This window comes from Glossina fuscipes, unplaced genomic scaffold (assembly GCF_014805625.2).
Source record: "Glossina fuscipes isolate IAEA_lab_2018 unplaced genomic scaffold, Yale_Gfus_2 1, whole genome shotgun sequence".
Lineage (NCBI taxonomy): Eukaryota > Metazoa > Arthropoda > Insecta > Diptera > Glossinidae > Glossina > Glossina fuscipes.
The window spans coordinates 27281588-27294042 of record NW_023998415.1 but is presented as its reverse complement, the minus strand read 5'-3'; the positions used below and the strand labels follow the sequence as shown (position 1 = coordinate 27294042).

Here is a 12455-nt window from a genome sequence, read left to right as displayed (position 1 = left end):
TTAGCGAATCCCATAAGAACAAGTTAAAAGTAGTAATAACAACTAAAGTCAATAAATTAATAAAAGAATCAACTCCTAACGAACAGTCTAAACTAATCGCTGATTGTATTAAGGCTTAGGCAAAATTGTATGAGTTCTATTATCTCTATTACGATGTCCCGAATAATCTATTGCTTATCCCCTGGATACCTTTGAAAAAAAGTAAGAGAAAAATTTAATATTTTTGTCGCGAGGGTAAATCACAAGTGTATTGTGCAATGCTGGACAAGTGTATGCGTCCCTCACCTAACACGGTCAATTCGTACCGTGTTTTATCGAAATTGTGTCATACGAAATCTGTTTTTATTTTTTCACTTAAACTAAAAAATCACATAGAATGACACAATTTAAATTCCCCTATAATAGAAACTGTAAAAATTTTTACCATGCTCTATCAAAACCTTATTCGTGGTGTCTAGAGCGTGTCCCGTGTTTTAAGATACATTGATATAATGTAAATCAATGCAATGTGTATCACAACCAAAACTTAAAGTGTCGTAACTTTATGATGAAAATTTCATTACGAAATTTCGTTCGAAATTTATATATAAATTAGAAAGTAAAATTCAAGATAATTTTTTATTTTCACTTAATCAAACACATGGCACAAGCCATATGGACCGAAATGATCTTCTCCTATCGTAGATACGTAGATAATTACAGTAATTAATATATATAGAAGTATGTTGTGGTACCACTAGCCACACCAACTGAAACAGCCGTAGCTAATTCAGCGTATCAAGTGATGATAAAGCTTGATTGCGAAAATAGTCCATTACTTTAAAATAAAAAACGTTATTGGATTGTGAGAAAACGCGGGGTTCATAAGGCAAACGATGGCAACTGAGAGCCACTCTCGCGACATTGATGAAATACAAAAAGTAAAAATATATTAAAAAAAAAAAAAATAATGATCGTAGAATTAATTTTCATCAAAAATTTCGGCTGATCTAATTTTTTTCTTAAATTTGGTTGAAACTTTTCTTGTTAACGATAACAAATTATTAACGGTATTCGACTTTTTGAAATAGTGTTGTCTCGAAACCGTGCTATGCTATTCGCAAAATTTTGTGCCACGATGCTTTACAAGTAACGTATTAAATGAGGAACACCTGTACTACATTAGAGGTGGTCGTGATTGGGTAAATTTTTTGTTTACATTTCATAGACGTTACAGTTTGATAGCATTAGAGGTGACCGTGAATTTGTTGTTGAAATTTGTATTAGAAATAAATGACATAATTTATGAAACCAACAGTCCTGAGATTACCTTTCATTGTCGATTCGGAGAAAATTTGGAATCTTTGGACTCTTGCATTGTTACCCCAATCAAAATAGAAAAACCTACACGTTGCACATTTGCGGCAAAATCATACGACTTAAAAAATTAATCGTATGATTAGATCTTGGTTACTACTACAACTAGTACTAATAAAGTGAAAAGTTCTTTTGAAAAGTAAATTTTTTGGAGCAAATGGCAATTCTATATTTGCTTTTTAGTTTTTTATTTCATGGTTTCATTAAATTTACTAACAAAAATTCATTCACGACTCTCACGTAAATTTGAAAATTACTCCTTTGATGAGTTACGCACGGACATTCATCTCAAGAGAAGTAACTTCCGTCAATTCATATTGTGATTAGAGAGAGTAGAAAGGAAATAAATAAATTGAAAGAAAAGTTTCAAAATTATTAATTTTAACGAACTTAACCGGTATCTAATTTTGCACATATATCGATAACATATCTTTATTCATTATTTCATTCTCTACTCAGCTGTTAATACATGCCGTGTATGCAAAATTGAAAAAATAACAAAGAACACGTATTTTATTTACCTTTCTTTATAAATTAATATTAAAATGTTTAACTAAAAGATCTCAAAAACTGTTTGCAAAAATAGGAGCGTTATTTAAAAACAAGATGAAAATTGCGGATGCCTTAAGACGCTTAGATGCTTATCCAAGAACTTTGGAAGATTTTAGTGTCCGGACAGTGTCTGGAGCTGCTGGTAAGAGATTGACAAAAATAATGAAAAGTGAATGTGTTCAATTTCCTTTAATAATTTCAGTTACCCTTATTAGTAGTAGTATAGTGTTGATTTTAATAATTTTGGAATTTTGGGCCTACGTAACACCTCATTTAACCGAAGAGTTGTTTGTAGATACAACTAGAGGACACAAATTAAGAATTAATTTGGATATAACTATGCACAATCTAGCATGTAATTATCTATCATTAGATGCCATGGATTCTTCAGGTGATCAGCATTTGCGAGTGGACCACAACGTTTTCAAACATCGTTTAGATTTGCAAGGAAACCCTTTAAAAAAAACTGAACCTATCAAAGAAATTGTAGTCGTGTCACCATCTAATAAAAATAATTCATGTGGCAGTTGCTATGGAGCTGAGTACAATAGCACACAGTATGTATCAACAGCTTTTAATATCGAATGCGATATATTTGTATGAACACATTTGTGTATATTTTTAGTTGTTGTAATAATTGCGAGGCTGTGCTAGACGCATATCGGACTAAAAAATGGAACGTACAATTGGACAAAATTGAACAGTGTAAAGATCAGTACAAAAGATCTGATTTAGATGCCTTTAAAGAGGGATGTCGTATTCAGGGACATTTGGAAGTGAACCGAGTAATTTAAAATTTTCCGCATATTCAATAATTTCTATAATATGAAACTTTTGCAGATGGCTGGCAGTTTTCACATAGCTCCGGGTAGTAGCTTTTCATTGCGGCAATTTCACATACACGACTTCCAATTTGCGGACGTTAAACTGTCACATACAATAAATCACTTGTCCTTTGGCGACAAAATTGAATTTGCGAAAACCCATCCACTGGATGGCTTAGAAGTAATTAGTGAAGGTGGTAAGTTGTGGTAATCACAGATAGTTTTTTTTTTTTTTTTTGTTTATTATTTTATGGAAGTTTATAAGTAAATCTAATATGCGAAAAGAAAAAAAATTAAAGATAGTCTCACGCTAGAAAGCGAAATTTAACAACGTATGCCCGTTCCTATGGCCATAAAAGTGCCAAAAGTTCCTCCACCTTGCAACATAACCTTGCCCACATTGTTGATTAATTCTCGTCCTCTCAAACCATACCTAAAAATAAAATAGCATATGCACAATAGAAAATCCAATTACATAACCCGACTTTTTTAGGAGTTGAATTGTAGAATTATACCTCAATGCAGAAAATCCTCCAAACAAAGCGCCACTGGCCATCCCAACACAGAAACCAATAGTAAATCCAGTCTTTATTTTATCAAAGCATGAGGGTCCTTGTTGACCAAATGCACTGCTGGGCATAGGCATATTGCTGACTTATATAATAATTATCCGCAATCAAGTAAAAATTTCAAGCAATCGAGTTTATCAAAAAAAAAATTAAAAATTTTTAAAGTTCTTGGTAATTTACTAGAATTTTTTCTGCAAATGTGCTAATTCTTGTATTATTTTGTCTGTGTTAAAATTATAAAATGTCAAACTAAAAGTAGAGTTGCCAAGTTTGAAATAGTTTTTTCAATATTTTAGATACAATTTCCCAAGTAAAATATAGGCAAATTAGGTATTGGACGTTGCTGTTTATTGAAGGTCGTGGACTTAGCCGAACAAACGCTTCTAACAAAATATTTATTTACTATTTTTATTTATTTATTGACGCTTAGGTAATCTCTAAGCCGTTAAGGCCTATTACAATACATTCCAATGTCTACCATAGGAGATATTTAAAAGATATTACTCGGTTTTATTTACCCGTATATACCCTTGCTTTCTCATTTTATAATGCCTTTCTACGATTGTAAAAGCTTTCACGCCTTGTCAAGGGCTATTGCAGTAAAGACCTTATGATTAAATGCAGAAATCTATCCGGAAATTTTTGAAGTCTATAGCTATGAAATTGTATCACTTGCAGAGAATAATGTGGGCTAATAGTTCAACTAAATAGTCTTTTTTTCAAAAAATCTCGCAGAAAAGCCATAAAGTAAATTAGGTCGTGATTTTGGACTTTAACTTTTTAAAGATTATAGATTCATGTTAATCGATGTCGATCAAAATTTAAAATTTGATATTTTAGTACGTTGCGAATTTGTTGAATGTATTCATTCAAATGCTTTTGATTTTGTTAAGCAACAATTTTTGGCTTAATTGTTCCTAATTACGTTTTCCCGCATATTTACCTAATGGCTATAAATATTTGAAAAGAGTAATAAATTTGTGTTGCGTTACCAATCTATCTATATTAATATTTTCCGGATAAATCGTCGATAAGAATTACTCTGCTCTATATTTATAAAATTCGTTTACAGATCCTAAAAGTGAAATGTATAATTATTATCTAAAAATTGTGCCCACCGTTTACGTAAAGGCCAACGATGGGGCACCAACTTACACCAATCAGTTCTCAGTAACGCGTTATAAAAAAGATTTGAGTAACAAAGAGCGAGGCATGCCAGGGGTATTTTTTTCATACGAATTGTCACCACTTATGGTAAAATATGAAGAGAAGCAAAGGTATTTGTCTAACTTGAAAATATATGTAAACATTTGCATTGGTTTTAGCCAACTAATCTATTTCAAGATCGTTTGGCCATTTTGCTACCAATTGCTGTTCGATTATTGGCGGGGTATTCACGGTGGCTGGTATTGTTGCGGTTTTCCTTAACAATTCTTGGGAAGCCCTGCAACGGAAGTTGGAAATCGGGAAACTAAGTTAACATCTCGCATAAACTCAGACGCACTAATTGGACGCGCACAGATTGGTGCTGCTGCTGTTCGAAAAATAAAAAGTCTGTCATTACATTTAGTTTGGCTTCTGGAAAGCATTCCTTTTTAAGAAAATAACTACTAATTCAATAATCTCGATCATGTATCCCTTTGATATTTTATTTCTATTTTTTTTTAAAGAAAATTTAATTCTTATTTAAGATTGCAAATTTTAATTTCCTTATAATTTTATCATGTGTTTAATAAAATTTACTTGTACAACTCATATGAAATGATTGTGTTCAAATCGCGCGTCTGCCGACCGATAGAAAGCCTGAGGTATTTGAAAAATATTTAGCATTTATTTCGCTTTGGGTTTTTTCAGCTGCCTGGGGATTAACTATTTCGAGTCCTTGTAGGGGGGTGAAGGCAACGCTGGAGGCTGTTCCGGAAATCTGACGTTTAACCGTAGTGCTTCCTCCATAGACTTGCTGTTTTTGTAAATTTTTTTGCAAAGTTTTGCTAATTCGAACTTTTGTTTTTTCGTCCACTTGGGGCAATCGTATACGGCCCGCGCCGGTTTTACCAATAGTTCCTCGAGAATAACCCAAATCGTCTTGATAGGCGTCTTCTTCGATCTAATAAAATAGTAATTAGTTTGTTTGCATTACATTTGCGAAGTTTCATTTTAAAATCTTACATCGCCAAAATTCATGCGATTGGCTTGTTTACGAAATTCCGTTAAAGCGTAACGCTCCTTCATTTTACGTACACGTTTGCCACCTCGCTTCTTTTTGCTTCCTTCTATTGGCTTCGGTAAAGGCTTGACAAATTTTACCGGAGGAGGCTCTTGCAATTTGTCCAATTTCTTTTCAATGTCTTCCTTAAATTTTAAGCCGATTTCGCCATGAACGCTCTCATGACAAGCATCCACTCTAGCCGCCAATACTGCTTTGGCGGCAACTAAACGTGTAGCTTTACGCCGCAAATCCTTTCGTGGAAGAAAAAAAACGTACAAAAGTCAAATATTAATTTTATTTTGAAATTAAAAAGGCGTACCGGTGGGGTATCTTGTACAATTTGTGCGTAATATACATAACCAGTGTGCGGCAACATTTGAGTTTTAGAGAAACCAGCCAACGTTTTCTTTTGCGAACCCAAAACTTGCACATTACACGCGGGCATTTTCGAAAGTTTCGTAAGGCCGCCAGCTATACCTAATAATTTGGCAGCGGTGGAAGCTCCTGAAATCGATCCTCGTCTGAATAATTTTACTTTTAACTTAAAACACACTTTAAACCTACCCACAATCATGGAAAGATTAGGAGCTATAAAAGTCATCCGGCTTTCTACATATTCATATATACGCGATTTGAAATTGTTTAGTTCTATAGCCATTTCACAAGCCTCATCTATTTGTGCTTTCTCCGAGGGTGTTAGAAGATTTCTATAGAAAAAAAAAAAATAATAATAATAAAAGATGTTCATCTCTTTTGTTTTTGTTTTTACCCTTGAGTCGTTGACGCGGTTACTGAAACAATCATAATAGTAGCTTGGGTAAGGATGGCCTGCAGTTTTTCATTGTTTTTGACTTGATTTAAGTCATTTCCTAATTCTTTTACTGCTAAGAGATATTCCATTTCGCCTACAATCAACGAATCCAATTCCGGAAATCTTTTTTGATATTTCTCTTTAGTGAACTTATGAATAATAGCTGCAAATTAAAAAAAAATTAAAATTTAATCAAAATTGTAAGAACCAAAAAACCTGTTACTCACAGATTTCGTTATCAATATCCACCGCTATAGCATTTGCTTCCACAATCAAACAATATTCAGGGTCCGATTCTACACTGCCCAGCATTTCCGCAGAACTCCGTTGCCTTTGAGCATAAAATTCAATTTGTTTAAGTACGTATTGCAAACGCTCGGAATCACGTAATTTGCATAATTCTCGTATAGATTGCACCTTCACATCCACTTCCATTAAATTAATACTAGGTTTCAGAAATTTTTCTGAAACCTCTTCAGTCGTCTCCTCGGCTGGCTCTTCTATAGTTAATTCATCCTCATTTTCATTGTCTTCCTCAAGATCGGCCAAAAGCTCATCCGCTAAAGACATTGTAAATACTTCGTACTTTTTTCCAATTTACTAAGTAATTCGCCAAAATACAGGAATTTATTCAATAAATAAAACGTTTTGACTTCAGCTGTTTGTGTTTGTGGTTACCATATTCTTTTTTTAACATATTTTATGTAAGTCTTGTCCCACATATTTTCCTATTTTTGCCATTTAAAAATTAAAATATGGCTTCTATTATAAGACCATTTATTCCCCACGATCTGATTTATATCAAAACTTTGTTGCTTGTCATATTAATCTATAACCTTATAGCATTGACGATATAGGTTAATTTTAGAAAACTAACGGATCTGTTTAGATGCGACCAAATCAAATATAATACACTTTAAATAAGTAACATAAATATATTTGAAAACTTTTTAAAGTAGGAAGGATGCAATTTTCTCTACTTTCTTCTGTAAAATTTTCCATGAAAAAAATGTTGCTTTAATTGCTCGGTCACTTTTACATCAACCGCCAAAGAGCGCGGGTCAATTCTTTCGGTCCAAAATGTTCGAAACATCTAAAAGGAAGCGTCAGGGGCACTCCAAAGCTTCGTTTAGCATCACAATCTCAGCTCTTTCGTCTTTCCGTCCGTTGAATTTTCAGTTGTAATCATTCCGCGAAAAACCCGACTAACGTATAACATACGCTTACAAACACAAAACATGGTAATTATTCATAAGTTGTAGTAAATAAGGCGATAAGGCGAAAAATAGCCACGTATATAATGCGGGCGATCCTGTTGGAACATGAAAAAAAATCGGTCACGCCCAGCCAACATTATGGAGTAACAAAATTTAATTGCTTTCTTAATTTTACGACAAAAAAGGCAGAGTACAACAGATTCGGTCAAAGCCGAATATTACTTTGCTATTTGCGTAATGTGCAATCGATTCGTTAAGTGCAAGTAAAAATATTATCGCCATATTATAAAACCGGATAAAGCAATTCAGCTAAACTTCTGTAGGTGCTTTGTGGCGCCAACTTTGCACGCGTAATCGAAATGAATTTTATTGAACACTGAAATAAAAATCGCCCGCAAAATGTCGAAAAAATTAAATAACAGTATTAACAAATCCAGCAACAGTGCCGTCTCTTCTCAAGGAAATACTCTATTTAAATATTTTTCCAAATCACCGGCGCCATCGGGAAAGAAAAAAATCCCAAAACCTTCCTTAGAACAACATGAGGGACAAGAACAACATAGAAAGGAAAATGTAGGAAACAATCGGAATGTTAATGAATATAAAAGAAAGTTTGAGAATAATTTCCAACTTGAAGAGAGCGATGAAGAAGTTGTCACCGCAAGTAAGAAAAGACGACGGTTTATATTATCGGATTCTGATGGCGAGGAAGAGAACATCGTTAAACCATATAATAAAGGTCAATCTCGAGAAGATGACAATTCTAAATCGGAAAGTCCAAATAAGGAAATATCTTCACCTGCATCGGACGACAAAGATTCCGATAGGGGATCATCTCCAGATATTGCAAAGGTTAGTTTTATAAAGTTTAAATGCGAAGCAAGAATGTATATATCCTTGAATCTTTTCATTTTCTATTTAGCGTGAAAATAAGAAAGTAGATAAGGTTCTTTCAGGTGTCAGTTTCATGGAGAAATTGCAACATTTACAATCTACGAAGGAAGATGAAAATTTCTCTATAAAACGAGAAAGCACAGCGAGTGAATTACTTCCATCTAATCTTGATGAGCCTGTTATATGGCCGCATCAAAAATTAGAATTTCTTCAACCTGATAAAATTAAAGACAAAAACGGAAGGCGGCCTGATCATCCCGAATATGATTGTTCCACCTTATATGTGCCACAAAAGTTTCTCGATTCTCTTTCACCCGTAACTAAAAGGACGACTTTAATTAAATGCAGCTTATTATTATTAAAATATATTCTGATTTCAGGGTGTGCGTCAATGGTGGATTCTTAAATCTGATAATTACGATTGCGTTCTGTTCTTTAAAGTTGGAAAGTTTTACGAATTATATCACATGGACGCCGATGTTGGCGTTAAAGAACTTGGTTTCACCTATATGCGCGGAGAGTTTGCCCACTCCGGATTTCCAGAGGTATCATTTGATAAAATGTCTTCCATTTTGGTTGAAAAAGGTTTTAAAGTCGCTCGCGTGGAGCAGACCGAAACGCCTGAAATGATGATCGAGCGTTGCAAACGCATAAAACCTACCAAATTTGATAAGGTAGTGCGCCGGGAAATCTGTCAAATTTTGAATTTGGGCACACAAGTGTTTGGTAACCAATGTCAGGTTACAGCCCATTATCAACCAAATTATATGTTGGCTATTGTGGAAACTCATTGCACCCAGCAAGGGGACTTAAGCCGCTATGGAATATGTTTCCTCGACACTTCCATAGGGGATTGTTATTTGGGAGAATTTGAGGATGACAGAAATTGCTCACGCTTACACACATTAATTTCTCATTATACGCCTGTGTTGGTGTTGATTGAAAAGTCAAATGTGAGCAACAAAACGCAAGACATATTGCGGACTGTGTTAAGTGGAGTTAAGCGTGAATGCTGGCCAGCTAACGGTGCACTAAAATGCACGGCTGAGCGCACCTTAAAAGAATTAGCAGAAAATTATTACAGTCAAGGTGATGATAATTGGCCTTTAGTTTTGCGTAGCATGCAAGCAGAAACCGATCATTTGGGTTTGACCCCGCATCCCAATTCTAAACTCGCCCTGAAGGCGATGGGCTTATGCATGGAGTATATGAAAAAGTGTAAAATAATCGAAAAAGTATTACCAATGGTACGCTATCATCTATATCAGCCACCAGATTCTATTACCGTTGAGGAATTGAACAAAGCAAAGCGAGGAAACCGTATACACTCAAAGAGAAGCCATATGGTATTGGATGCTAGCACTTTGTTGAATTTACGCATCGTTGGTGAAGAGCACTCCTTACAATCAACCTTAGATCATTGTTGCACAAAATTTGGCAAGCGTTTGTTGCATCATTGGCTATGTGCCCCCTCATGTATAGCGGAAATTATTCGCGAACGCCAGGAGGCCATCACGAATTTTCTTGAGAAACCTACATTGTTACAAGACGCGAGAGCCTTAATGGCGCCGTTGCCTGACTTTGAACGTCACCTAGCTCAGATTCATCACTTTGGCAGCAAAATTGTGCAGGACGCTCATCCCGATGGTCGAGCAATTCTATTCGAGGAAAAATTATACAACAAGAAAAAAATGCAGGCACTTATTTATTTACCCCAGTACTTAACTCTTAATATTGAAAGTTTCGAATGTTTACATTTCAGAGCTTTGTGGCTATATTGAAAGGCTTCGAAACCTTGCTGAAAGTTCCTACGCTATATGCAGACTGTGAATCGGCTTTATTAAGAAGGTTGAGCCAGCACACTGAAGGAGGTGGTATTTTTCCAAATATGAAGGAAAAACTGGACTATTTTAAGGTGCAATTTTTTCAAAATATTTTCATTACACGTTTATCAAAATTGGATAAAAATTGTTTTCAGCAAGCCTTTGATCATAAAAAAGCAACCGAAAGTGGTGTCATTGCTCCGGAATCAGGCATCGATGAAGAATATGACGCTATTGAGTTCAAGATTGCCAATATAAATAAAGATTTGCAGGAATATTTAATCAGACAAGAGAAATATTTTGGATGTCGATTAAGTTACTTCGGCAACGATAAAAAACGCTTCCAAATAGAAATTCCAGAAAGCCATGCTCGCAAAGCAGGCAGCGAATATTTATTAGAAACGCAAAGAAAGGGTAGTAAGGCCGTTCGTCGTTTTAGCACACAGGAAACCAGGGTAGGGTTATTGTTTTAAAAGTTCTTTCGATTTATTTTATTTATTTTTTTTATTTATTTTTTTTTAAATATTGTTAACGCAAAGGACTTACTTAAACAAATGATAAGTGCTGAAGATGAACGGAATGGTGTACTTAACGATTTAACGCGTCGTATATTTGAGAAATTCTCACAACAGTATACGCTATGGCAGAAATGCGTCGATTGCGTAGCTCAACTGGATGTTATAGCTTCTTTAGCCGAATATGCCAGACAGCAAGTAACTATTTGTGTTCCAATTATAGAAGAGTGCACGGCCGATCAATCGTTTATAGAGATAGAAAGTGGCTTCCATCCTTGTATTGCAGTTGACAGTTATATACCGAATGGTTTAATATTGGGCACTGATGACACACCACCCTTGTCTATATTAACGGGACCTAATATGGGCGGTAAAAGTACGCTTATGAGACAAGTAGGACTTTTGGCAGTAATGTCTCAAATTGGTGCTCATGTGCCCGCCCAAAGTTGCCGAATGACTTTGGTAGATCGTATATTCACACGCCTGGGTGCTCAAGATGACATCTTAAGTGGTCAAAGTACATTCTTGGTTGAATTGAATGAAACTTCTTTAATTTTGATGCATGCGACCAGAAACAGTCTGGTATTGTTAGATGAATTAGGTAAGTGTATTGAGAGTGAGTATCGCTATCTATGAACAGGAAATTTTTAAATTAGGTCGTGGCACTGCCACATATGATGGAACTGCTATAGCGGCTGCAGTGGTAAATTTTTTGGCCGATCGACAGTGCCGCACATTGTTCTCCACGCATTATCACAATTTAATCGATTTTTTTCATGACGATAAACGCATTACTTTGGGGCATATGGTTGGTTTTTATTTTCTTTTGTTTTCTATGATGTTTTGTCTACACATGATTTCCATTCCAATTCTCGTAGGCGTGCATGGTTGAAAATGATGATAGTGATGATCCGACTAAAGAAACCGTAACTTTCCTTTACAAATACACATCGGGAGCTTGCCCTAAGTCGTACGGTTTTAATGCTGCAAAATTGGCTGGAATGCCGGGATCAATAATTAAACGGGCTTATACGGTATATACAGATTTCTGATTTCATTATTGTTTACTGATGTCTTTGCTTTGATTCTATTAGCTATCCAAGCAGGTGGAAACCATTGCTCTAAAGCACAAAATGTCTTCTGCAATTGTTGCTGCTGCTACTGATGACGGTAGCTTAACATCCAAAAACTACGCAAACCTGAAAGATCTCATAAAACAATTTTTACAATGTCGTATTGCCAAGTAATTGATGAAGGCTTTCTGTACTATATAGAAATGCGTTTATCTTAAGTGATAACATAATAAATAATAAACAAAAAAAAAAAAAGCAAAGAGAAATTCACATTAGTCTGCTACTCGAGTAAAGTTATTAAAAAGGGACTTCTTCAATGTTACATTCATTACCACAATGTATTCACCCCACTTAAATATTGTCATTGGTTGTACTGAATGTAGAGATTGTTGACCTACATAAGTGCCCAAGTATATTTATTGATCATCACCTCACCGTTGAGAAACATATTGATTGATTGATCATCCATGGAAAAGTTGTCCATGGACATTGCGCTTAATTTATACCAATAATACTTATCTGCCGCAACTAGTCAAGTACAGACAATCTTATGCTCTTCTGATGCTACAGATCCTTTATGGCCTGGAAACGGTAGTTAGTTCCACTAGCTTA

The 12455-nt window shown here is 35.0% G+C and overlaps 4 protein-coding genes across 4 annotated transcripts; 2 read left to right on the top strand and 2 right to left on the bottom strand.

Moving 5' to 3' along the window:
- Positions 1–1836: 1836 nt before the first annotated feature.
- LOC119631941 (endoplasmic reticulum-Golgi intermediate compartment protein 3) lies at positions 1837–4941 on the top strand. The gene is made up of 6 exons (XM_038024545.1): positions 1837–2050; positions 2111–2465; positions 2534–2693; positions 2749–2929; positions 4374–4578; positions 4646–4941. Exons 1-6 carry the CDS (start codon positions 1963–1965, stop codon positions 4779–4781), a joined length of 1125 nt encoding a protein of 374 aa, XP_037880473.1. The 5' UTR covers positions 1837–1962; the 3' UTR covers positions 4782–4941.
- LOC119631942 (reactive oxygen species modulator 1) lies at positions 2954–4354 on the bottom strand. Its single transcript, XM_038024546.1, has 2 exons — positions 3248–4354; positions 2954–3165 (listed from the first exon to the last, which is right to left on the bottom strand). Exons 1-2 carry the CDS (start codon positions 3376–3378, stop codon positions 3057–3059), a joined length of 240 nt encoding a protein of 79 aa, XP_037880474.1. The 5' UTR covers positions 3379–4354; the 3' UTR covers positions 2954–3056.
- A 50-nt stretch (positions 4942–4991) lies between the features above and the next one.
- LOC119631940 (U4/U6 small nuclear ribonucleoprotein Prp31) lies at positions 4992–6977 on the bottom strand. The gene is made up of 6 exons (XM_038024544.1): positions 6549–6977; positions 6280–6484; positions 6075–6217; positions 5830–6014; positions 5471–5761; positions 4992–5408 (listed from the first exon to the last, which is right to left on the bottom strand). Exons 1-6 carry the CDS (start codon positions 6889–6891, stop codon positions 5073–5075), a joined length of 1503 nt encoding a protein of 500 aa, XP_037880472.1. The 5' UTR covers positions 6892–6977; the 3' UTR covers positions 4992–5072.
- Positions 6978–7937: 960 nt separating this feature from the next.
- Positions 7938–12098, top strand: LOC119632398 (probable DNA mismatch repair protein Msh6). The gene is made up of 9 exons (XM_038025288.1): positions 7938–8390; positions 8461–8748; positions 8813–10129; positions 10195–10347; positions 10411–10710; positions 10795–11371; positions 11427–11578; positions 11649–11804; positions 11865–12098. Exons 1-9 carry the CDS (start codon positions 7938–7940, stop codon positions 12015–12017), a joined length of 3549 nt encoding a protein of 1182 aa, XP_037881216.1. The 3' UTR covers positions 12018–12098.
- The last annotated feature ends 357 nt before the right edge of the window (positions 12099–12455 follow it).